At 38.5% G+C, this 26,276-nt stretch overlaps 1 protein-coding gene across 4 annotated transcripts in view; it reads right to left on the bottom strand.

The window, feature by feature from the left end:
- bcas3 (BCAS3 microtubule associated cell migration factor) overlaps positions 1-26,276 on the bottom strand; it is a 241,720-nt gene that overhangs the window by 1,054 nt on the left and 214,390 nt on the right. For all 4 annotated transcript variants that reach the window (XM_058745647.1, XM_058745646.1, XM_058745645.1 and 1 more), the window contains exon 23: positions 15,334-15,501. In XM_058745647.1, the coding sequence (XP_058601630.1) occupies positions 15,334-15,501 (168 nt within the window). The remainder of the gene's footprint in view (positions 1-15,333; positions 15,502-26,276) is intronic.

Here is a 26,276-nt window from a genome sequence, read left to right as displayed (position 1 = left end):
CTCACTAGTTACCTGAAGGTGTTTAATTCTTTTAAATATAAATGAAGTGTTTGCAATTAAAGATGATTCATAATCATCTGAACTTCTAAACAATGTTTCAGCTTTTAGAATAATGGGGAAATTGTTAATTTAATGTAAATTATAAAATAGAAAGACATATGACAGTTTGCTGACAGTTAAGAAATTTTATTTATTTATTTATTTTAAAATTTTATTCCGTGAGGCTGCATTAAATAGATCAAAAGTGACAGTAAATACTGACATTGTTACAAAAGATTTCTATTTCAAATATAATTGTCATTTTTTAAACTTTCTATTCATCATTTCTGTTCAGGAGTCATGAAAAATGTAACAGTTTCCACAAAAATATTTAGCAGCACAACTGTTTTCAATATTGATAATAATAAATGTTTCATGAGCACCAATTCAGCATATTAAGAGTGATTTCTGAAGGATCATGCGGCAATGAAAATTTTGCAATATTACTGTTTGATACATTGAAATAAATGCAGTCTTGTTGATAATAAGATACTTCTTTTACATTAAACATTAAAAACTCTTTGCAGTCAATAAATACTCACAAACATATTGTCTTTGTCTGAAGTAATAATCATCAACAGATCACTCAGGTTTCTGAGTATTTTTTATTAGGATATATTATTATTTCATAGGTCATTATGAAAAAGACTTGCATATTACAAATATACCAAAAAATGTTTCTATGTTGTTTAAAATATCTTTAATATGAGTTGATGTTTAGTTACCTGTGCAGCCTGAAAATTTCCTGTGGAAATGACAACCTGCCAAAAAATTACTGTATAATTCACACACTGCTTGAAAACGCAGAGATACAATGCTATCAGTTTGGGGAAAAATAAAAACGTGTTTTATTCTTTCTTGTAAAAAAGACCCACTTTATTAGATGTTTAAAGTGAAGGATCCACTGGGGAAAAAAGTGAGGCAAAAAGTGAGGAGAATAATTATGTAAAAAAGTTTTTTTTTTTTTTTCTTTTCTAAGGACATAATAAAATATTTGTGGACATAATGGCCAAAGATTGTGTTTTGGCACCTTGTGGAGAGTGTTATTCTCAGCATGATTTGTGTTGTATATGTTGTGGACGTTACATGTTGTTAAACTTTGTCCATTGTATACACAGTCCCGGACAGCAGGGACTCATAACCGCTGAGATATATGCAGTGTTTTAAACATACATCAGATGCAGAATGGTGGTGTCCATAATTTTTCAGTTATTATCTGGTGTGTATACAGAACATCTCAAACACACACACCGTACGGTGCTAAAGTGTTAGCAGGGACTGGGTGGCCACATTCCCCCTGATGATTTGCGCTGGAGGGGGAGGAGAGGAGGCACATACCCCTGTGACAGGTGCTCGTAAATCCTGTTCTGCTGGCTCAAAGAGAAAGAAGCGTGCCAGGGAAGAGACGGTGACTCTGCTTTTCCTCGTGTGCCCAGCAGATAGCACAGGCACACAGTGTGGCAGAGCCAAAAGCCGCTCGCACATGGGCATACGTAAATAAACAGTGCTTAAATGATGCAGCATGGTGCTGTACTAATCAGAGGCAGGGCCCACACCTGGACCGGGGAAATGTGGCGTGTGTTTGTTTGTGAATCTGCATGTAAGGGAGAGCGCCAGCAGTGATACGCTTCCGCTGGAAACTGTGCTCTTGACCTTAAGTGCAGAGTAAATAATGATGTCACACACTAGAGGCGGACAGTGAGATCAGAATCTTATTTCTTTCCCATCACAGTTTATCTGTCTATCTATATCAAATCTATAAATAGCCTATAGATAATTAGCAAATTGGTCAAATCCAGTAAATTAAATTATATGATTAAAATATTTAATTTACTGGATTTTACTGTAAATAAAATACTTGACAAATTAATAGCACTTCATATAATTAATTATATTATTAAAGTAAGTGCTATTAAATTTGTCAAGTATTTTATTTACAGTAAAATCCAATGAATTTAAATATTTCAGTATAGAATTATATGCACTACTGTTTATTTATAAAATATTTAATGTATAGTAAAATGCAATAAGGTAAACACTTCAATAATATACAATCAACTCATTTAATTCTATAATTGCTTGAATTACCACTCATTTGTAAAGTATTTAATTTATAGTAAAATCCACAATTAATGAATGGTAGCTTATAAAATTATATATTTAGGATTTATTTGGCTTTTATTTGGTGGATGCAAACCAAAGTATAAGAAAATTTGTCTTAAGTCTATATAAAATTATAAATTATAAATATAAGCAGTAATAAAAAAAGCAAAAAACAGCGGCTTCATATATGCATGCATTACTATGGAAGCTCGTTTCCGACACAGAATTAAAAAAAAAAAGTAATTGTGACTTTTTTCTTGCAATTCTGAGAACTGTCAGAAAAGCAAGACAAACATTTGTGAGATATAAATAAGTCACAATTAGCTTTTTAACTTTGTTATTCCATTGCAAAAACTGAGTTGCAAGATGTACGCTCAGAATTCAGAGAAAAATTCAGAATTCCTAGATGTAAGCTTAATTCTGAGAAAAAAAATCAGAATTGCAAGAAAACAGTTTTTTTTTCCATGGTGGAAACAGGCTTGCATCCATTACAAATATGATTATATGAGTGGCAAGTTGCAAAATACACATCTGATTCATTATATTTACCAACAGCCATCTCTTTTAAATGAAACTTACAAGCTACATGAAATCTCCCCCTAAAACTATACGCACATTACACACAGTGTGAAATTCTTTCTGTTTCTATTCCCTCTTCTGCATCACTGCAGGCACGTCAGATTGTTGTGGGGCCCCTGCGGCAGCCTCCAGCAGAACATTATCAAACAGGCTGGTTTTCGGCAGTAAACACCAGTCCAGCGTGGCACAGACATTTCTAGATCCTAGAACGCTGTTTGCTGTGGGTAACCAGCACATGCTTACACATTAGACTCACTCAGTGAAGAACACGACTGAGTGACAGAGAACATGCGGGCACTGAGGGGGAGTCAACTGATCATTAGAAGGAAACCAAACAGGATCAAAGCACATAAAGAGCCCTTCATCAGACTGCTGTGCCAGTGTAAATGTCAATGAGAGAGTGGACCCAATTTGTGCCCTCATTATGTGGGAGAGAGGGGGTAAACGGGACAGAGGGCGTACCTTACTCTGATATGCACTCTTTAAGAGTTCAGTTTCTTGTTTGCACTTTAATCGTAGCATGGATGCAGCTGGAGTTGATTAGCACACTCGTCATTCTTCCCTCCAGGTCATGTGTCTCTGCCTGACAAGATGGGCTTTTAATAAACCTTGGCTGTCTATGCAGTAGAAACACACTCAAAAAAGTTTGAAATCCATGCTATGTGACTAGAGAAAACAGAAAAAAGGGGTGTGGCAACACCCGTACTGCACTTTTAAATTTGGCCACTATCTCTACTATCTGTTTTGCATAATCCAGCAGGACTTTTACTGATAAATGATATGGATGCGAGGAGAAAGAGTACCCATTGTTAATTTACATATACTACAGACATTGTAATTGATTGAGAGACCCACATTAAATTAATTTTGTTACAGAAAATGTATTCAGGTAAAAAATATGCATCAGACAAACATATATCAAGTTGAAACACTAATGTATAAAACAATGTAAACTATTTGGCTACAGAAAAAAAAAATTGTGAGATACACTGTTTAATAATAAACTCAAATTAATACTATTAACAACAATAAAAATTATAATTAAATTAATAATAATGATCTAAATACTAATAATAATAATCATCATCATCTGAATTACTACTGCTAATACTAACTGTGATCTCCAATCAAGATACTGGATATGTTTATACTATGTTTGTACTCCTACATTTCTAGGATTCCTCATTGAGCACAAATGAAAACAGGTAATTGCATCCTCAACAAAAATACTACACGTTCTGGTGTGCACACACACACACACACACACACACACACATGCAGTTGATAGTTATTTCACAATCTCTCTGAGATGGAAATGAAAGCTGGCATTAAGAGAATCATCCTCTTAAAAAGTGAGCATTAGCAACACCCCAGCAGAGGGGCATTGTGAGTGTGTATGGGTCATATTATTGTGACAGGGCCTCATCCTGTATTCCGTTTACTCATTCTGTTTGGGCCATTAATAGTTGTGTGTGTGTGTGTGTGTGTGAGAGACCCCTTTCCAGATTAGAAGCAAAGTCGCTGCCAAACTGACAAGACCCTATCAGAAAGCCCCGCCCACATGTAAAAGTCCATATTTCATGGTCATTACGGAATGAGCTTTCATGAGCAGTGCAGGTAAAGGTGGCCGGCCTCCATTATGCTTTCAATTACATATAATGAAAACCTACTGTAACCTCTGCTGCCCTGGCACATACCATCCTCCAGCAAGGGCACATTTCTCATTTACTCATTAGAAACAGAGCCGCGCTATTGGTGGAGGCCATGGTGATGCGTGTGAGGGAGCAGACATCATCTCACTGCATACAGACGGCCTGGAGGGTACAAACATAAGACAGACCAAATGGAGTCTAATGCTTCATGATAATTTCACAAAAAGCGCTTTTCGATACTATCGACCACACAAAGCAACCGGAAAGCAAGAAAGAAATCTAGTGATTGAGTGCTAAAAAGTAGGACTGCTGCAGACGGTAATGTGAGGTATGAATGATAAAACTTACAGTGCTAAAAAATGAATCACACTTACGACGATAACCACGCACAAACTCTCAGATCTCACATTGCTGCCGTGTTTCTAACTAGAGCACAGTGAGTTGAGTGCATGTTGAAATGAAAGCATATTCATGTTCCTGCATGTAACGTCCGAGCTCAACGAGGCTCTAGTGTAGCATTACCACAGAGGTGTGAATGACTCTCCACACATATACTTATGGGCTTAAATGATTCATTTTCTTCCCCTCACTTTCACTGAAATAACACCAAGGTGATGAATGAGAAATGTGAGAGGAAACATAAGATGCTAACGTCTGCCGTATCTGATACATCAGCTACTTGTGCTGTTCTACAAAAGCAGAATATGAACTAGATTTTTACATTGGCTGGAGAAAATGTGAAATGCTTGTGCAAAGCTCATTGGCACAATGCTAGAGTGTTCTGGGTGGTTGGCAGGGCATCGCTATGCAGTTACTAAAGAGTTTGGACTGTTTTTAGTGCTAATTTAAATAATTAAATACAGATCGACTGAAAGTTCTGGGGTTGTTAATCAATAGTATATACAGTGCCGTGAAAATGTTTTTGCCCCTTCCTGTTTTTACTTTTTTTTTTTTGCATATTTGTCACACTTAAAAGATTCAGATCATCAAACTAATTTTAATATTACACAAAGATAATGCAAGTAAATACAAAATGCAGTTTTTAAATGATGATTTCATTTATTAAGGGAAAAAAGCTGTCCAAACCTACCTGGCCCTACGTGAAAAATTAATTGCCCCCTCCTGTTAAATCATGAAAGCACTGAGATTAACCACATTATTTTAGAAAGCCGAGTTAAATTTCACTAGCCACACACAGGCCTGATTACTGCCAGACCTGTTGAATCAAGAAATCACTTAAATAGAACCTGCCTGACAAAGTGAAGCATGCTTAAAGAGCAACACATCATGCCGCGATCTAAAGAAATTCAAGAACAAACAAATGTGTGTGAGAGAGAGCGAGAGAGAGAGAGAGAAACAAAATAGTTGACACATCAGTCTGGAAAGGGTTATAAAGCCATTTCTAAGGCTTTGGGACTCCAGCGAACCACACAAAACTTGGGACAGTGGTAAACCCTCCCAGGAGTGGCCGGCCTACCAAAATTACTCCAAGAGCACAAAGACGACTCATCCAGGAGGTCATAAAAGAACACAGAACGACATCTAAAGAACTCACTTGCCTCAATTAAGGTCAGTGTTCATGATTCAACAATAAGAAAGAGACTGGGCAAAAATGGCATCCATGGGAGAGTTCCAAGGCAAAAGTCACTGCTGAACAAAAAGAACACAAAGGCTCGTCTCACATTTGCCAAAAAATATCTTGATTACCCCCAAGACTTTTGGGCAAATATTCTGTGGACTGATGCGACACAAGTTGAACTTTTTGGAAGGTGTGTGTCCTGTTACATCTGGCGTAAAACCAACACAGCATTTCATAAAAAGAACATCATACCAACAGTCAAACATGGTGGTGGTAGTGTGATGGTCTGAGGCTGCTTTGCAGCTTCAGAACCTGGATGACTTGCCATAATTGACAGAACCATGAATTCTGCACTCTATCAGAAAATCCTGAAGGAGAATGTCCGGCCGTCAGTTTGTGACCTCAAGCTCAAGTGCACTTGGGTTATGCAGCAGGACAATGATTCCAAACACAGCAGCAAGTCCACCTCTGAATGGCTCAAGAAAAACAAAATTAAGGTTTTGGAGTGGCCAAATCAAAGTCCAGGCTTAAATCCAATTGAGATGCTGTGGCATGACCTTAAGCAGTCCATTCATGCTCGAAAACCCTCCAGTGTGGCTGAATTAAAACAATTCTGCAAAGAAGAGTGGGCCAAAATTCCTCCACAGTGATGTGAAAGCAAACGTTTGATTGCAGTTGTTGCTGCAAAGGGTGGCACAACCAGTTATTACTTTTACAATTTCTAATATTGGTTTCCTATTTTAATATACTATAAAATACAATTTATTTCTGTGATGCAACACTGAATTTTCATCAGCCATTACTCCAGTTTTCAGTGTCACATGATCACTGATTTATTGCCAGTTACAAACAACTGTTGTGCTACTTAATATTTTTTTGGAACGTGATACTTTTTTCTTTGATTCTTTGATAAATAAAAGTAAAGCATTTATTCAAAATATAAATCTTTTCTAACAATATAAGTCTTTTCTATCACTTTTTAACCATTTATCACATCCTTGCTGTATAAAAGTATTCATTTCTTAAAGATGAAAAAACTTTTGAATAGTAGTGTTTAATGTAATACAAAATGTCTATTTTGAAAAAAAAAAACAATGTTCTTTTTAACTTTTAATTTATCAAAGAATCCTGAAAAAAGTATCACAGGTCTCAAAAAATATTAAGCAGCACAACTGTTTCCTACACTGATTATAAATCAGCATATTAGAATGATTTATGAAGAATCATGTGACACTGAAGACTGAAGTAATGATGCTGAAAATACAGTTTTGCTTCACAGGAATAAATTATATTTTTAAGTGTAAAATAGAAAACTGTTATTTTAAATTGAAATAATATTTTACAGAGCAAAAGAATTAAGAATGACATTTTTTCTGTATTTTTGATCAAATAAATACAGCCTTGATGAGCATACGAATCTTCTTTAAAAAATCTTACTAAAATCTTACTGATACCAAACTTTTGAACAGCGGTGTATATCTGAATATTTTGCAGCTTTCAGCTTTTAAAATATTATATTAATCATGTCATACTTGTAATCAACAATATTAAATCAATTATATTTTTCCACTGATTTTCAATTTGAATACATCATTCAATGTTTGGGTTCGGTAACACTTTACAATAAGGTTCATTAGTTAACAATAGTTAACTACATTAGTTAACATGAACTAAAAATGAACAATACTTCTACAGCATTTATTAATCTTAGTTAATGTTAATTTCAGCATTTACTAATGCATTATTAAAATCACAAGTTGTGTTTGTTAACATTAGTTAATGCACTGTGAACTAACGTGAACAAACAATGAACAACTGTATTTTTATTAACTAACATTAACAAAGATTAATAAAGAGTGTAATAAATGTAGTTTTGATTGTTTGTTCATGTTAATTAATACATTAACTAATGTTAACAAATGACACCGATTTTTTAAATCAAAAAAAAAAAAAAAAAAAAAAAAAGGTGAATTTTCAGCAGCCAATTCTAATATACCGATTTGCTGCACTTTTTTTTAAATATTTTGCTTTAAAATCCAATTTGTAATGTTGTGACTCACCTATGGGTCATACCTTGTAACTCTTACATTATGAATCTCTATGGAAAATATGAATGTGAAAAATACTTCCAGAGTGGGTGGGCATGGCTATACTTTATAGCGATTTTTCTCTTAGCAACACCACTAATGACTCTCAAATGATTTTTTTGTAATTCAATTGGTTTATTTAATCTGTTTCTGAATAGTATACAGTGATAGCAAACTTTCCAAATGTGCTAAATGGACTAAACGTGGCCAAATCTATTAAGATAACAAACACGACTGATTTCGTATTTATCGCACAGACTACAACTAGACCACAGCCTCTGAATGAAAACCCAAGTCAAACAAAATCACTCAGATTCTGCCAGCATTAAGAAGGTCTATTACTGCTAGCAGAGTAATTGGTTAAATAGTTGCTCAAGGCACAGGTCTCAAATTTAAGCCAGTGGGATGGAAGGCTCATGCCATTTACAATTACAAACCACTCAGGCTGGTGGCTTAATTTGAGTTTTGATTCTATTAGTTGATTTAATTGCTGTCCATATTGCTTTATGTCTCTTTGATTGATGGGCACGGTCAATGTGACGGCCGCGGAGCCGCATGCCATGCCAAGCATCCTGAGATGTACACACACACACACAAGTCTTGTTGATGGAGTGAGGTTCATTAAAGCCCTGTAGCCCAAGGAGGAATCCTGCACTCAGCTGGTCTTTCACTGAAAAGCCCCATTGCTCACTCACTCACCCACCCTGAAGCTCAAGCTCGCACGCGCTCGCCAACACCAAACTGGACTTTCATCTACCAGCTACAAACACATTAGAAAATAAACAGCAACGTGTTTTCTGCTTTGCATAATTGCCATTTTGCTTTGCATTAGTCAGATCATCACTAAGCAATTAAATAATAGCACTAAATGATGTTGTCCTCTTTGAGCACACGATCACCTGAAAGTGCCTCTTGAGGAAGAAAGAGAGAAAATGTTTATTCTTATCCGAGAGAGGCATGCGTGAGTGCTTTCCTAAGTGTGAGGCCATTAGAGAACCATGTGTGTGTGAGAAAGAGAGGCAGCAGCGCAGGCAGCGACAGTCACACTCTCTCTTCCTCGCTCGCTTCACATCCTCTCTCCTCTTTTCACTTTCCTGGAAAGTGCTGCAGTCAGGTCAGTGATCTCATATCGGTGCCGACCGTTAGCGCTGTAACGCCTTTCAGCTGCGCCTTCAAGAAACCCTCCATTATGTCCTCTATCACTAATTCATGCAACCTCTTTTACTGATATATATACAGCACATGTGTAGATGTGAAAGGAGAGGGAGGAAGAGTTTGGAGAAGTAGGAAAGAGCCAGGTAAGTGTGGTATTGAATAATGAACTCTTCTTTATACTCTGGAGAGGCTAAACACAGTAAATGCCCTATGAGTCCGGATCGGTTGTGGAATCACGGCTCTGACACGTAGCATGTCTCACCGACACCTGCCTCTTGCTTCCATTTGCAGCACCTGGCGCTTTCGCCATGTTTCACCAACACCATGTCTAGACATCCTGGAACATCTTTTAAAAGTGCTCCTTCCACCCCCTCAGCTGTCTCACTTTCTTTCTCCCTTCTTTCTTTCCGAGCCGCTATTTTCTGACTGTCGCTCCCTTGAGCGAGCTGTTAAGTGCAGTCTCAAAAAATCCCACAAAAAGCCCATTTACTGCAAGCTTCGGTTTCTACCCTCAATCCCAGCTTCCGTCCTTTTCTTTACTGTTTCAACAACTAGTTTGTAGGCTAGAAGAAGAACAAGGGAAAAAAGCAGGGGATAAATGCTAAAATGATATCCAGGCCCAATGTGTCACTGACGGAGAGAGCCTCTGAATACAGGAATTCTTCTTCATCGTCTCACTCTGTCGCTGCACATTACTCTCAAACCCTGGCTGGACTGAAGAGACTGATCATGGGATGAATGGGTGAGTGCTGAAGGGAGGAAAAAGTAATTGTGTTCCTGTTTTCACACTTCATTCCCCTCCTGGCCATCTCACTACACATACATGCACTAATACCACCTCACTTTCTACTGCCTTTATCCAACACATGCTCTCACAGTATGAAGAACCACAGAGATTTGTTTTCATGTTCCTGGTCTCAAACAATGTAAGTAATGATGTCAGCTACAGCTGAGCTCAACATCAGGGTCAATGGCACAGTAAACTCACTGAGAGCTGCAGGCCCTATCTTCAGCAACAGCTCCACATAGGTCAGATCAACACAGCATGCAGAAATGGACCTAATATCTCTATGATCACGCCTGTCTTGTTGCCCACAAATGCAGGGTCACTGTGTGCTGAAAGAGGTGCAGTTTATAGAGGGGCAGTTTAAAGAAAGGGAAGATTGAAATGACATATGGATGTATTTACACTTACCAAACTCACATATACCGGGCACTATAGAGCAGCTAAACATTACAGGCTTACAGCACTACTTCATGGTCCAGCACACTTCCACTGAGGAACTTGGGTTTGGCAGGAGATTGAGCAGACCCAGATTAGAGCTGGGTTTGTTTATGCAATCCATCGTCCGTGTGCTGCGTATAGGTGGCGGATGATTGATTAGCACAAGCTAAGTCCTTTGCATGGCGAGTGACTGGGCTGCTGTGCTTTCAGCTGTGTCTTGTTGCTTTAGTGATGACTATCGCACCACATTAAAATGAGCCGTGACATTAAGACATGGAACGCTCTTTCTGATAATAGCTTACGATTTGGCGAAAGAATACTTGTGAGTTAGTCCAATACAAACAGGGAATATTACTGTCATTAACCAGGTAAGCAAACAATGGAGGGTTTTCAGTACACCCAGAACAGGATCTACCCTATTGTGCGCTGGGATAATCTGCTATGCCAGTAATTACCTGCTGCACATTACCAACTTAAGGCCTATTTGATACATTTTCATTCCTAATTCTTAATCGAACCTCAATTTTTTTGTTAGCATACATGAAATAAATGGTAGACGGTGAGGCTCAGTCTGAGTAAGCATTACCACAGACATTTACTGTAAATCTACTCTAAATTCAAACTATCAGCCCTGTCAGTCAGCAACAAGACGTTCAAATTTCTGTATTATTTGGGAAGGAAAATCAGCTGATTTCTACAGAATACATTAAAACATAGTAAAAAGTTTAAGCTGAGAGTATAACACGGTTACTTATAGCTGAAAACCTCATCAAATTTGCCAAAATATTAAATAAACAAACACACAAGCACTCTATGGAAACCTGAGCAACTTTCTGTGAAGTTCTGCACGTAGATTCCTTGAGAGCCAACTAATAACCAATTCTGGTCAGACAATTAACTCAATCATAAAAAGAAACAGTTCAAACAGCACCTGACAATTTTATAAACTAAAACTGTGACAACTAGTATGCAAAGGCTAAAATATCGAGTGATGAATGTTTTGATGGCTTTGGAGAGGTTGGAAAACAAACATCCTGCTTCTTTCATGAGTGCTAACAGCCAATCGAGAGGAAGACAGATTTTTGGCGCCCTGGAGTGTCTAGCCATCGGAGAAGTATGTACAGACGAGTGTTACTGGCGGATGTAAGTGCATTGTTCCTAGTTTCGTGACAAAAGCTCTAATCATCGTAAGTTCAGCCGGTCACAGTTCAGTCAGCTCAGTGGTGGTCACAGCATGCAAGTGTCCATTTATGTCGGGAAAACTATGCTCGTGCACATGTGTTCTTTCTTTTACCAGCTGCCATGCATGACTGTTTAAGGGCCAGACATGTGAATGTTTCAGTGTTGGGAAGCTACTTCAAAACTGTAGTTTAATGAGCAACTAGATATTCATAAATGAAAATAGTTCAACTACAGTCAAGCTGAATAAGCAGTTAGCAACACTATAAATTATTACAAAAAAATCTAACCACATTGAAGTGTGTGTATATATATATATATATATATATATATATATATATATATGTATAAAGGTGTTGTGTATGTGTGTTTTAGAGAGTGTATGTACGTGTGTTGCTGTAACAGTAAAGCTCTGCCCTGAGGGTGACGAACTGAACACTCAAGGACGAAGAGGAAGAAAGAAAGAGAGGGTGCTTGAGAGCTGTCGCTAACATCCTCTTCACAATGAAGCTATTGTGGCATGTCCGGCTACGACAGTGTGGGCTCTCCTTCAAGTGCACAAAAACCCATCGGCCTTAATAATTTTAAAAGAACACATATATTTGGTTCAGTAGGCAACAAAGGAGAATCCTTTCCAATTTCACACCGCCATTCACAATTACTGTAAAACCTTTCCGTAATCACAGTACTGGGCTAATCAACCACACAAAACATACAAGCATGCATTCAAATCTCTATATCAACGAAGAAACTTAAACAACATTTTAGCATTGCTATATCAAGTCATGACTACATCACTACTAGATGTACATTGGGAATCTTAAGTTGGGTGACAGCATTATCTGATTTGAACTGTGAACCAAATGAACCGATTCACTAAAATAAATCAAACATGAGAAAAATGTTCTTGTTGCAGCATTTTGTTTAAAGATAGACAGTGTATTAGCATTATCAAATTTTTAAGAGTCATGTCTTTCTGAGAGCTCTGTAAGGCTGAAGGGGGATAGGGATTTGAGAGCGTGCACTCAGTACTGTAGGCTTAACAGGGAAATAGATATAAATGTGTTTTTTTGGGGAGGCTGGAGTAATGAGGAATGACAGAGACATAATCCCTGTGCGTAACCTCAGTAAACACTGGCAGTGGAGGTGTGGGAAAGGACACCGCGCTTGACAGGGTTGAGCCCTGTCCTCTTCTCCCTGCTTAAATGGAATTTACGTTAGGTTAGCACCAATGACAAAAATCCAATTTGCAATATTATGCCGCCAGCCAAAATCTAATTTTAAGATGACTGCATTTCAAGAGTTTTCTCTCACATTCCTTGTGTGACGGTAAACTGGGAGTCTTGCGTTCGCTCTCTATCACCTGCACGAAAGGAAATTCCCAGTTCTCAGTTTTCCAATTTCATTGATGTTAAACTACGCAAGAATGCAAAATCTGTGGACTGGAGGAAGGGGACAGATGGAATGAAACATGGAGAAGTAGTTAGCGACTGATAAAGTAGAAGAAGAAGAGTCTGAGATGTCCCCTGACGCTACAATCGTCTTCTGAAGAAGCGCCTGTGCGTGAGGAGATGCTAAGTGTCAAACCATCTGCTTTTGACCCTTCAAAGAGGCTCCCGGCTGAACCTGCCTTATTAAACGGGGCGTCCCACAACTACAAAGAAAGCTGCTCAGGTATTACATACGCAGATGCACTGGCTCACCCACAGCTCAACGACACAATCGCACACTGCTTTACAACCGATCAGATAAATCCCACACCAGCTGTAAAGTCGTGTTTAAATGGCAAATCTCGATCTGTGAAAAGTCTAAGAATAAAATTATGGCACTAACACACTAGAAAAGAGGTTGAAATTGGGGTCCATGGAGTTTAGAGACCAAAATAGTTATTGTGGGAAAATAAATAAATATTATTATTTACCTAAGTCACACAGTATCTATCTATCTATCAATCAATCAATCAATCCATTACTGTTCAAAGGTTTGAGATCAGTAAGGTATTTATGTATTTATTTAAATTAATTGTAATTTTAATCAGCGAGTTGCTGCAACATACAAACACACTGTATTTTGAATCCTGCAAGACTTTTCACAGAACAGCAGTTACCATCTAGACACAACCCAGACACGACCCATGACAACAAATGAAGAGGGTACTCTGGATGACTATAGGGTAATTACCAATATTCGGCCGTTACTCTCAGCACTTATTGCCACATTAGTCGATACCTTCAACAAAGACCCAAATGGGAATGGCTCGAACTCTTAAAGTCTGGCACCGATTCTTAACTGCAGCCGGACGTCTGGGTGAAAAAGACACAGACTGACATAACGGATGGCTAGTGTTCATCAGAGGCTCCAGCACCCTGTCCCCAGCCACCGTCCTGTTTATTTAGAGCCTCTCGGCGCAATCCATTTTTCGTCCGTACTCTGGGTTTCCAGCTTCAGGAGATGCTTAACGTTACATTCATCCGCCAGCCCGTGGGGCCAAAAGTTGAGAGTAATGTGATCAGTAATGAATTTTGTGTTACATTAGGCTGTATAAATGGACGGACAAGCGCAGACTACAAGTGTCCGGGAGTCGGGCTTAATCTAATGATGCAAAAATAGAGACAGAACCAATTATGGAGAGGGCCAACTCGGTGCTGCTGCAGGGACTGCAAATGAATAGGTACAAATCAAATTAGTGCCTAATAGACGCGCTACGAGAGAGGGCCAGTCGATGCTAAATGCATTAGGGCCTTGTGACCTCGCTGCTCCAAGCAGCGGCGTCCAGGATCCAACCTCCATCTTTCTCCAGATATCAAAGAAAGTCTTGTTCAGACGAGGGGGAGGGCCAGAGAGCAGCAGCTTCCTAAATGAGTTAAACATTTGGATTGTCAAGAGTGGCAATTTCCCCCCTCATTTCGCTTCGCTCGGCCGCCTCAATGCGAATGACCTAATTTGTTATTGTAAAACCTCTGAAATGTGTCTTTTCCAAGATCTGTACGAGAAATCACGTAAATACACCAGGACATATTCTTATCTCTGTGTAATTCAAACAGGATTGAGGAGACATAACTGATTCCCCTAGTCACTGGAGGAATTAGCAAGAGCAAATCGAACAAAATAGGGTTTACCATATTAACTTCTGAGGGAGCTGGTTTGCTTTTGAGCTTAATGAGCTACTAATGAGAAGAACAAACTTGACTGATGTTCATTTGGTAGGTCTTTAACAAAAAAAGAAAAAATAATGTTTGTTTTTTTCTATACACTCTCAGAAAAAAAGGTACAAATCTGGCAATAGGGGGTACCCTAAGATACAAAAGCAAAAAGGTACATCTTTGTTCCTTATTTACCCTTAAATGGTACGTATTAGTACTTTAAAAATACATATCAGCACCTAAAGTACTTTTTCAAAGGGTAACACCCCAGTGGCAGTTTTATGCCAGTTTTATCTTAATTATCAATACATATTCTACTTTTGAACATCACATAAAATAAATATGTCCATACAAAGAAATTCAGTGGTGCCCAATGTTTTTCTGGGCCCCAATGACTTTCATTATATGGACCAAAACATTTGAAACATTACTTTTTACGAAAGTCATACAAATTTGCAAAAACAAAAATGATTTTTGTGAGAACGATCCTTTTAAATCTGTGACATTAACTGTTGCTTTTAATGGTATGTTAGCTGACATCCATTGCCTATAAGATGTGTATAATACCATTAATGACAGGGTTTGTGCTCACCTGTCCCAGAGCCCACAATGTCTCTGCTGGGCGACTCTGACATTGCATCTGCCAGCCTCTCCTTCAGGCCCTCTTCCGTGGCTTCCACAGAGGACATGTGACGCAGTCCGAAACTCTCAGGCCAGCTGCCACACACCTCCAGCAGGGTGACGCTGCGGTCAAACATGCCTGCCAGAGAAAAAAACAGAGAGAAGAACAACACTTCAAACCACAATTTTGATTCACAATGCATTAAAGCTCATTAGGAGTACATTTTATCATTGCAAACTGCAATTTTTTCTGTCCTTTATTTATTGTTGCTTATCAAATTTATGACGATGATCATACCAAAATCACACCGTACTGACTTGAAAACGTTTCAATTCTGTATGTCTCATTGAAGTCATAATACATAATGAACATGAAAAGTTTCTATGTCTACGCTGGTGTAACTCGGAGGTCATAAACAGCTATCTGTGTTTCATCTGGCACACATAGCAGTTCAAGCCCCATGCGACCCCCCCTGCCTTCCTCTGACTGGGATAGCAAAGAGGAAATGACTGACCCCTGAAAAACACCACTGTGGGCCAATATGACTTCAAACAAAAACACTGGGCTCATTTTTTCCAGCAATAAGCGCCTAGGCCAATAAAAGAGATATTGCGAAGTGCAGTTTGTCCCGTGATGCTGCATTTCAGACAGTGGTGTCTTTCTGTTATAGATACCTGCCGCATGAAATACAGCTGCTTTATCTGAACGGCCTGTAGGGAGACCCTTTGATCTGCAGGCCAACGGCTATCTGGCCTTGTCTGGCCTCCCCTGCAAACCTTCAGCCACACTCGAGGCCTCTGACAGGCGCTAATGCGCGGGCGAGAGAGGAGCGCGGGCGGCCGGTGGCGCAGCGCTGATAGGAAGGCAAGAGGCCTGCCGTTATCTGCTGTAAAACACCAGCCCGGCCAGACTCACAGACAGCAGATAACTTCATACCACTTCATAAAAAGCTGTTTGTCCTGTGTCTGCCATTGACTCCTCAAAGCACTGAGATCGCCCAAGTCAACAGGCCTGCCATCAAAGCAACTTCCTGCAGGCAGAGTGGGAGTGGCAACCATACCTGCCGCCCACAATCAACTGTTCTAAAATACTAAAGATACTAAAGCACATACTGAACAGCACTTTGGTCTTTTATGGGATTTTGATATTTTATAATACCAAAAAATGAGTACAGAAATCAACTTTCAATCAAATCAATAAAATAATAAATTTGAACAAAAATTTGCTTAACAAATAACTAAAAAATAAACTATATGAATTAAAATGATCAACAAAAGGAAATGGAATCAATACATACACTATATATATTGAATTTTTGTATTTTTAAGTATTAATAGTGATAATAATCTCTATAGCCGATATCGTATATATTATATATATATATATATATATATATATATATATATATATATAATATAAATATAAATATATATACAGGTGCTGGTCATATAATTAGAATATCATCAAAAGTTGATTTATTTCATTAATTCCATTCAAAAGTGAAACTTGTATATTATATTCATTCATTACACACAGACTGATATATTTCAAATGTTTATTTCTTTTAATTTTGATGATTAGAGCTTACAGCTCATGAAAGTCAAAAATCAGTATCTCAAAATATTAGAATATTACTTAAGACCAATACAAAGAAAGGATTTTTAGAAATCTTGGCCAACTGAAAAGTATGAAAATGAAAAGTATGAGCATGTACAGCACTCAATACTTAGTTGGGGCTCCTTTTGCCTGAATTACTGCAGCAATGCGGCGTGGCATGGAGTCGATCAGTCTGTGGCACTGCTCAGGTGTTATGAGAGCCCAGGTTGCTCTGATAGTGGCCTTCAGCTCATCTGCATTGTTGGGTCTGGTGTCCCTCATCTTCCTCTTGACAATACCCCATAGATTCTCTATGGGGTTCAGGTCAGGCGAGTTTGCTGGCCAATCAAGCACAGTAACACTATGGTCATTGAACCAGCTTTTGGTACCTTTGGTAGTGTGGGCAGGTGCCAAGTCCTGCTGGAAAATGAAATCAGCATCTCCATAAAGCTTGTCAACAGAAGGAAGCATGAACTGCTCTAAAATTTCCTGGTAGATGGCTGCGTTGACTGTGGACTTCAGAAAACACAGTGGACCAACACCAGCAGATGACAATCAAATCATCACTGACTGCGGAAACTTCACACTGGACTTCAAGCAACATGGATTCTGTGCCTCTCCACTCTTCCTTCAGACTCTGGGACCTTGATTTCCAAATGAAATGTAAAATTTACTTTCATCTGAAAAGAGGACTTTGGACCACTGAGCAACAGTCCAGTTCTTTTTCTCCACAGCCCAGGTAAGATGCTTCTAATGTTGTCTCTGGTTCAGAAGTGGCTTGGTAGCCCTTTTCCTGAAGACGTCTGAGCGTGGTGACTCTTGATGCACTCCAGCTTCAGTTCTCTCCTTGTGAAGCTCTCCCAAGTGTTTGAATCGGCTTTGCTTGACTGTATTCTCAAGCTTGCGGTCATCCCTGTTGCTTGTGCACCTTTTCCTACCCAAATTCTTCCTTCCAGTCAACTTTGCATTTAATATGCTTTAATACAGCACTCTGTAAACAGCCACCTTCACCTTCTGTGACTTACCCTCTTTGTGGAGGGTGTCAATGTTCGTCTTCTGGATCATTGCCAAGTCAGCAGTCTTCCCCATTATTGTGGTTTCAAAGAACAAGAGATACCCAGAATTTATACTGTAGGGATGGTCAGTTATACAAACTCAAATGTAAATATTCTAATATTTTGAGATACTGATTTTTGACTTTCATGAGCTGTAAGCTCTAATCATCAAAATTAAAAGAAATAAACATTTGAAATATATCAGTCTGTGTGTAATGAATGAATATAATATACAAGTTTCACTTTTTGAATGGAATTAGTGAAATAAATCAACTTTTGATGATATTCTAATTATATGACCAGCACCTGTATATATATATATATATATATATATATATATATATATATATATATACACATACATACATACATACATACATACAGGTGCTGGTCATATAATTAGAATATCATCAAAAGTTGATTTATTTCACTAATTCCATATATAAATATAAATATATAAATATATATATATATATATATATATATATATATATATATATATATACATATACATATACATATACATATACATATACATATACATATACATATACATATACATATACATACATACACATACTGCCTGTTCAAAAGTTTGGGGTCAGTAAGTTTTTTTTTTTTAAAGCCTGGCCAGGCTGCATTTATTTGATTAAAAATACAATGATAACAGTAATATTGTAAAGTGTTATTAAAAAGAACTGTTTTTTTTATTTGCAATATATTTTAAAATGTCATTTATTACTGTGATGGCAAAGCTGAATTTTCAGCAGCCATTACTCCAGTCTTCAGTGTCACATGATCCTTCAGAAATCATTCTAATATGCTGATTTAGTGCTGAAGAAACATTTCTTTTTATTATTAATTATTTATTATTATTTTTTTTAGGATTCATTTATTTGAAATAGAAACATAACAAATGTCTCCTCCTGGTACTCTAAACAAATTTTATTGATTAAAAGCTGTGCTGGATAAAAAGTATAACAAATAAATAAATACATAAATATTACCTAAACTTTGATTGGTCAGCAACCTGTTCAGAAGAAAGGCAAACACCTGACCAGAGCAAAGTGCTTTCTTTCTCGGTCTGAGTCATCAAACTCCTGAAAGTTTTAAACAAGTTTAGGAGGCTGTACGTCTGTGAGAATTATTTTAAAGCAGCCCAACAGCTGAAGGAGAACGGCACAGAGGATGTGGGGTCAGAAGTTCATCCCCACCAATAGGGAAGATCTCTTCATCGACTGGCTGACAGCCGCCACAGCCCACATTCCGCATTATTCACACCCGTCAGAGTTCAGCTTCACCAATTCAATAATAAAACGCCTGCCGCAGGTTCTGGGTGAGACAAAAGGCCTGAGCGGATCCACGTGGATCCTCGCGTGTTCCTCTCGCTTTTGATTCTTCAGTTGGAAATCCTGTCTGAACCACTGAGGTATGAGGATGTGATGTTAACATTTAACAGGCAGGAGAAAAAAGAAAAAAAAACTTTTTTATCATCATAAAACCCATGTGGGTTAGTCATCTCCTAGATGTTGGCAAACGCAAGGCTACTTATCTCATTTTTGAGATTTTCTTTATTTAGTTCAAAGAACATTCACCTTGACAGCCTCGGGTTACGGCAGGTTTACTGAGGCATGCGGGGGACACACATTATCCCGTTTCTGGGCTACAAGGGGTACCAGAGAAGCGTAAACACCTAAAAGAACAGCAAAGGTGGGGCTAATTCAATTAGGTTTTATTAAGGGGCCATAAGTGAAATTGAGCTAACAAGCAATTATCCCCAGGAAAGTGTGTTAGACTTGTGTAATGTTGCTCATTTGTATCTAAAAACAAACCGGCTTCTCGTGGAAAATGGTCAGTGTGTAAATCACAGGCTGTCATTTGTCCAAGAAGGCATCTGCTTGAACTGCCCCTGCCGAGAAGACCTCCACCTTTTTCTGGCCTTCTGCCACTTTTATTTAGAAGAGGGTAGACGGAGGACAGGAAATGATAGGGAGAGAGAGGTGGATCAGGAACAGGAAGTGCCCACATGATCAACACAGTATGCACTAATTACAAGCTGATAAAATAAAATAAATGTTGGTGGCAAATCACAAAAGCTACACAAAAGCTGAGCAAACACAAAACAAAACAAAAACAATTTGGTGGCAAATCACAAAAATTACATATAAGCCGACTAAAAGAAAAGAAAAGAAAACAATCCTACTAAATCTGGAGGCAAATCACCAAAGTTACTTAAAAATAAAAGCTGAATAAAATAAGATAAATAAAAATAAAAAAAACAAGTTAAAATAAAATAAAATAAAAAATACTAATAAACTAACTACTAATAACTACTAATAAAATTGATTACAAAAATTTTGGTGGCAACTTTAGTGGGAAAGCAGCACGGCCAGATTCATTTGAGGCCTGTAGTTAGTCAAGTAAACTTTATTATCAGTTGATTATGGCCGTGCTCGAGTGAGTGTCCTCTTTGAAGAGATCAAGCCATCCAACTCTCCAGATAAGAGCGACACTGGGCACTCAGGCCGGCTTTATTTCAGTGCCCTCCAGCTCCTTGGTGTGTACCCTGCTTTCACTGGCTCTTAATCAGAGACCACTTTAAAGTGCCGCCGGTATACAGACACACACAGCATCAACGGCTCCTAAAAGCCAGACTGACAGCGCTGTAGACGAGCGCACCACAGCTAGAGCGATACGGACCCAAAAGCTGCCAGAAGTGTTTAGCGGCGATGTGTGAGTGTTAATGTAGATGTAAGCTCTGAGGATTAGCAGTCAGATAGATGGCCATAAGGAAGTCTTTCCCCCCACCTCCAAGGCCCCCATCCTCATTACATTACACTGCCTTTTAAATCATTTACTCCCTCGCTCTCTCTTTTCACTCTCGCTCTTTAGCTGTGAGAGTGTGAGTAATCCCATCAATACCCTCACCGGGCTTTTATGCTCTCTTTCACACAATGGATTCCGGCTCACTCACCCACGGCACTCTCCGCCCCGCTCAAAAGCCAGGTCGGCAAACTTAGAAAAACAGAGCGCCGTCTGACAATTAGCCTTAAACCTTTAATAGCCAAGAGAGCAATGCTTCGTGTGTGGCGCTGGCTGCGGCTCTTTAAATTGTCAGTGTGAAAGTGTATTCAGAGACATTGTGTCTCCTATTCATAAAAACACCTTTATTCACTCCATGGGTGTGAAGCAGCTCTTCCTGCAGGAGGAGGATCAAAAATCAGGGTTAAATCCGTGATAATGCCGCTAAGAGTTATGATGACCTGGTGTCTCCACAAAAAAGGGTTGTGAAATGATCATAGCGCTGGATCATAATGCACCCGTTAAGCTTATCTGGATTAGAAAGTCCTGCCTGGGCTCCCAAACACCTTTAATAGATTAAGAGAAGCCTATGTTTTTATGTATTCACATGCTCTGCCCTTTGTATTCTCCTTCTTTAATTATATATGGTTTGAAAACACTTATTCATTCCGCTGAGAGATAGGATGGAGAAGAGGCACAAAACTCATCCACTACATCTGGCATTAACATGCATTTTAGGTGATAGGATAGTGAAGCGGATCACTGAAAACACATTTTTAGATGGTTTGAAATAGTTTTTGACCACATTTATTGAAGATATCAATGCAAATATGATTTTATTATTAAATTACAGCTATGTGCATTATATGCAATTAAGTTTCACACTGCTAACAATCATATGCCACTTTGACGGAAGTCTTGGAGTGAATGTAAATCAATTTGGTTAAAAAAAACAAGCTTACTTTAGTAGAATGCTAAGATGTAAAGGAGGCCTGAAATACAGCACTAGAAATCAAAATCATGAAGTTTGCGTAAGGTTTTATATACTAAATGAATGTCTGCGTCGATGTCAGATTGCAAAAACATACAGGAGCTTTCACAAGCCCCCATCTGATATTGAGTGCACAGGTGCTGTGTTTATCTTGCTAATGTCAGAAGAAACCCATTGCATTGATGATTAAAGCAATAGGGGTGATGTTGTGATTGGTGAGGGCATCATCAGTATCAAGCCCACTGGTTTATATAGGGTCCACTTCTCCCTTTACCCTCCCTAAGAGCGATTCCAGGCAGGAGTGGGGCTGCTGAACTCGTCCCATCCACCTCCATTTCCAAGTTCAAGCCACTCTTCTCATTAGTTGCTCTCAGAAGCCCTCAGAACCCCATAACTCAACATCAAACATCAGCATTAGCGAATAGCGTGGCTGCTGCAGCCTCTGCGGTTCTCGCTCGATGTCCGGGAAATAAACGAGGGCAGAAACAAGTGTGACCTCGCTTGGGACAACACTGCTGTGTGTTTCTCCTTTCCCGTTCCTTCGCTTCGAATCGGGGGCCGCGGGACCGCGTTAATAATAAAGAGCGCAGCGGTCCCGGCAATGATTAAAGGAGAATGATACGCTTGACGCAGAGCAGACCCTGCAGGGTGTGTTTGCTGACAAACTGCCCCGCTCTCTGACAGCTCGGGCGAGAGAGAGCACTCCATGGCCCTGTTCGGCGGGGTTCACACACATACTCACGCAAACACACTGCATACACACATCCGAGTGTTGATCGGTCGAGTCTTTCACCACTCACGCTGGAGTTCGGCACATTAGCGTAATATATGCTTCTGAGTTAAACAGTGATCGCATATTAGGTGTGTCCCGAGGCTTTTCTAATAAATGAAACTGATGGAGTCCATGTAAACAGAACGCGGCCTAATGATGGAGAGTGAACGAGCGAGAAGCCGTTTTCCACCAGCCAAAGTGGCAGGGACGCCTAATTGATATGGAAGAGTATTGTATTACGCTGTAACTTAATGAGGCAGACGTCTTGTTTATGCTGAGAAGCTAATGTGTTTCACAGCTACTTGAGTGCATTTATTTCTCTGACAGGCTGGAACGTATCAAGCCCCTCCCGTGCTTGCCGGAGCCAAACCCTACGGGGCCGCACCGATCCACGAACAAAAAGGGCTTGACTCAACAATCAGCACTCAAAATACAATCAAATCTTACTCAAAACAACAATAGACACAGATACTTATATTTAAGCTGTTCTTGTCAATAACCTTCAGCATGGCAAGAGTTCACGGTAATCACAGTTGGCAAATTGCAATATTTGTAGAAAATTTCCGAGAATCAGTCACTTGGACTGTGCTCAGACTTGTAAAATGAATCGTTCCAAAGACTTCTAGAAAATATATATTTTTTTGTGCACTACTCAGAATTGAACTAAGAATCTTTTAAATTTTACTAAAATGTAATTTAAATGTAAATTAAATGTAAATATAGGCTACACAGCAGAATAGCAATTTGAACATTAGGAATTACAATGAAAATGAACTGAAATAAAAAGAACAAATTCATATAACTATTTCATAACTAGAATAGCAAAGCTTGTGAAGTAAAAGGATTGACAAAGTCTTGTTTAAAAATTTAGAAAAAACGTTTTAAAAGCCTCTTTGTTTGAAGATTTCTAGATCAAACAAACATCAAACGAACCAATGAACAAATATGAAAACAAATGAAAAAAATAAAATGAACAAACTAACGAACGAACCACAAACGAACAAACTACTAAACGAACGAATGAACAAACAATATCAAACCACAAACGAACAAACTACTAAACAAATGAACAAACAATCAAACCACAAACAAACTACTAAACGAACAAACAAACCATCAAACCACCAACAAACAAATTACTAAACGAGTGAACAAACAAACTATCGAACCACACATGAACAAATTACTAAATGAACAAACAAACAACCAAAAAACTAACTACTAAACAAACTATAAACTCACAAACAGTGATGGGAATAATGGCGTTATAAATAAACGGCGTTACTAACGGCGTTATTTTTTTCAGTAACGAGTAATCAAACGAATTACTGTTTCCCCCGTTACAGCACCGTTACCGTTACTGACAATAAAATGTGGCGTTACTATATTATATTATTAGAATTTAATTTTTCAGTTCATCTGAATGGATGCGCAGTGTAGCTGTATTTGACGTACCATAAACTCTAGTGTGAAGCCCACGCTCGCCGTCGCTTTCTCTCACATACACGCACGCAAAGAAAGATACAGAGCAAGAGAGTCTTTCTTAACATGCAGAATTGATGCGCTACATATAAACGATATTCTTTGTTGTATTTTCCTGTCAAAATAACAAAGTTCCATTGGAATTCTTCAGCTTTTAATAACTGCCGGGTTCTCTTGTAGTGGGCGGAACTAATGCACAAACGACAATCTTATTGGCTGGCGCTCACCTATTATCGTCCCTGTTTTGATTTCAGCAAATCAATTCGAGCGAACGCAGACAACGTGATTAATATTCATGAACCCAGCAGCTCATTAATCCTTAGTGCGTTTTATATTGATGACAAATATGCATTCATACTTGGTTATTCTAATTACTAAAGTTCTATCATCATATAATATTAAATTATCATAATATTATATTATAATGCTTGACTGACTGATATTAAGTGTCAGTAGATAAATAGTGTAGATTAATGTACAATGTTTTATAATAATAATTTATTCTTTTTAGTGTCCATTTCATTAATTTAACATATTTAATATTGGGGGCATCCAAAGTTATTTGACATTTGAACATTTTTTAAAAAGTAACGCAATAGTTACTTTCCCTGGTAATTAGTTACTTTTATAATGATGTAACTCAGTTACTAACTCAATTACTATTTGTGAGAAGTAACTAGTAACTATAACTAATTACTTTTTTAAAGTAACGTGCCCAACACTGCTCACAAATGAACAAACTACTAAACGAACAAACTATCAAAAAACAAACTAATAAAACAAAAGCTATCGAATCACAAATGAACAAACTACTAAACGAACAAACAAACTTATCAAACCACAAATGAATAAACTACCAAATGAACAAACGATAGACAGACACAGAGAAAGACAAACAAGCGGACTGACAGACAGAAGGACAGACAGATAAACAGACAGACAGACAGGGTGTCGTCAGAGCATACCGTGTGTGTGGACATGAACGTGTTTCTCAGATCTATGAGAGACGCGTAAAATCTGGCGCTAGGGGTGAGTATCCACATTAATCACAATACCGCCCATCCCAGCAGACCCCATCCATCAGACCGCTGTTGCCGGCGGAAACCCGAGCCCACGCACTGCCTGAGACTGCCAGCCCGCAGTTGACGGATGGACATGGCCTTAATCCCCACATAACACAAACACACACCTGTACTCACTCTCTCTGTCTGTCTCACACACACATACTTCTAATACCTCAGAGCAATGAAGATGCACACAGGGACAAATACAGTATGCATTAGGTTCATGCAATAAATCTGAAATGTAACATTCCTGCTACATCTGGTCTGACTACAGGAAAACATGCATGATATAAATACAAATAGAAATACTCATAAAAAATGAATAGTCTACATGAAACCAGGATGTATTACGCTTTGTGATGCCTAAACTGACTTGCAGCATATAAAAGGATCTATTTTAGAATTTATTTTATTTTAAAATTTATTTAGATAAAACAGTACAGCATTTGTAATACTGGTTATTTATGGCCTATAGGCCATAAAATTAAAATAATTAATTACGGGCTTATCACTATCGGTCAGCATTTTAATTACAGTTTAAGCCTATGTAATGAAATGTATACATTTATAGCGCGACTTAAGCATTCAAATACATTTTACTGCCCAGAATTCACATTCATGCAACAAGTCCAAACCGAAGACACTCTCTCTGTCTCTTTCAGCATTTATTTACAGTGTTTGCATCTCCGAGGGTCTTGATAGTTCACACTTTCAGTCAGGAAATGACCCAGCACAAACATAAACTCGCGCTGCATTCTGTTTACTGTTGCCTTAACGCATGATGACTAAATAGCAGCATGTTATTTAGATATTCTCATGCGAGCAGAAAAGGAAAGTCACGCTCAGGGCACTCAGGGGGCTTTGTGATCTCATTTGTAATGGGGAGGGACGCTCAGACAGACATGGCGACGGTGATTCCTGCGTTTGTCCGGCTAACTAAGTTAGGATCGCACGGACAACAATTTGTCTCATGTCCACCACTGGGGGAGGAGAGAAAACGAGAGAAAGTGAGAGAGAGAAAGAGAGAGAGAGAGAGAGAGAGAGAGAGAGTGAAGACGTGCAGAGGACAGAGGTCTCAGCTGGCTGTGAGATGGGAGGTTAGCGCCGTAGAGTTCCCCCCTCGCACAGACACGTCCACAGGGCCCTGGCCT

The sequence above is a fragment of the Onychostoma macrolepis genome, chromosome 15 (assembly GCF_012432095.1).
Source record: "Onychostoma macrolepis isolate SWU-2019 chromosome 15, ASM1243209v1, whole genome shotgun sequence".
NCBI classification, from domain to species: domain Eukaryota; kingdom Metazoa; phylum Chordata; class Actinopteri; order Cypriniformes; family Cyprinidae; genus Onychostoma; species Onychostoma macrolepis.
This window is presented reverse-complemented; position numbering and strand designations above follow the sequence as displayed.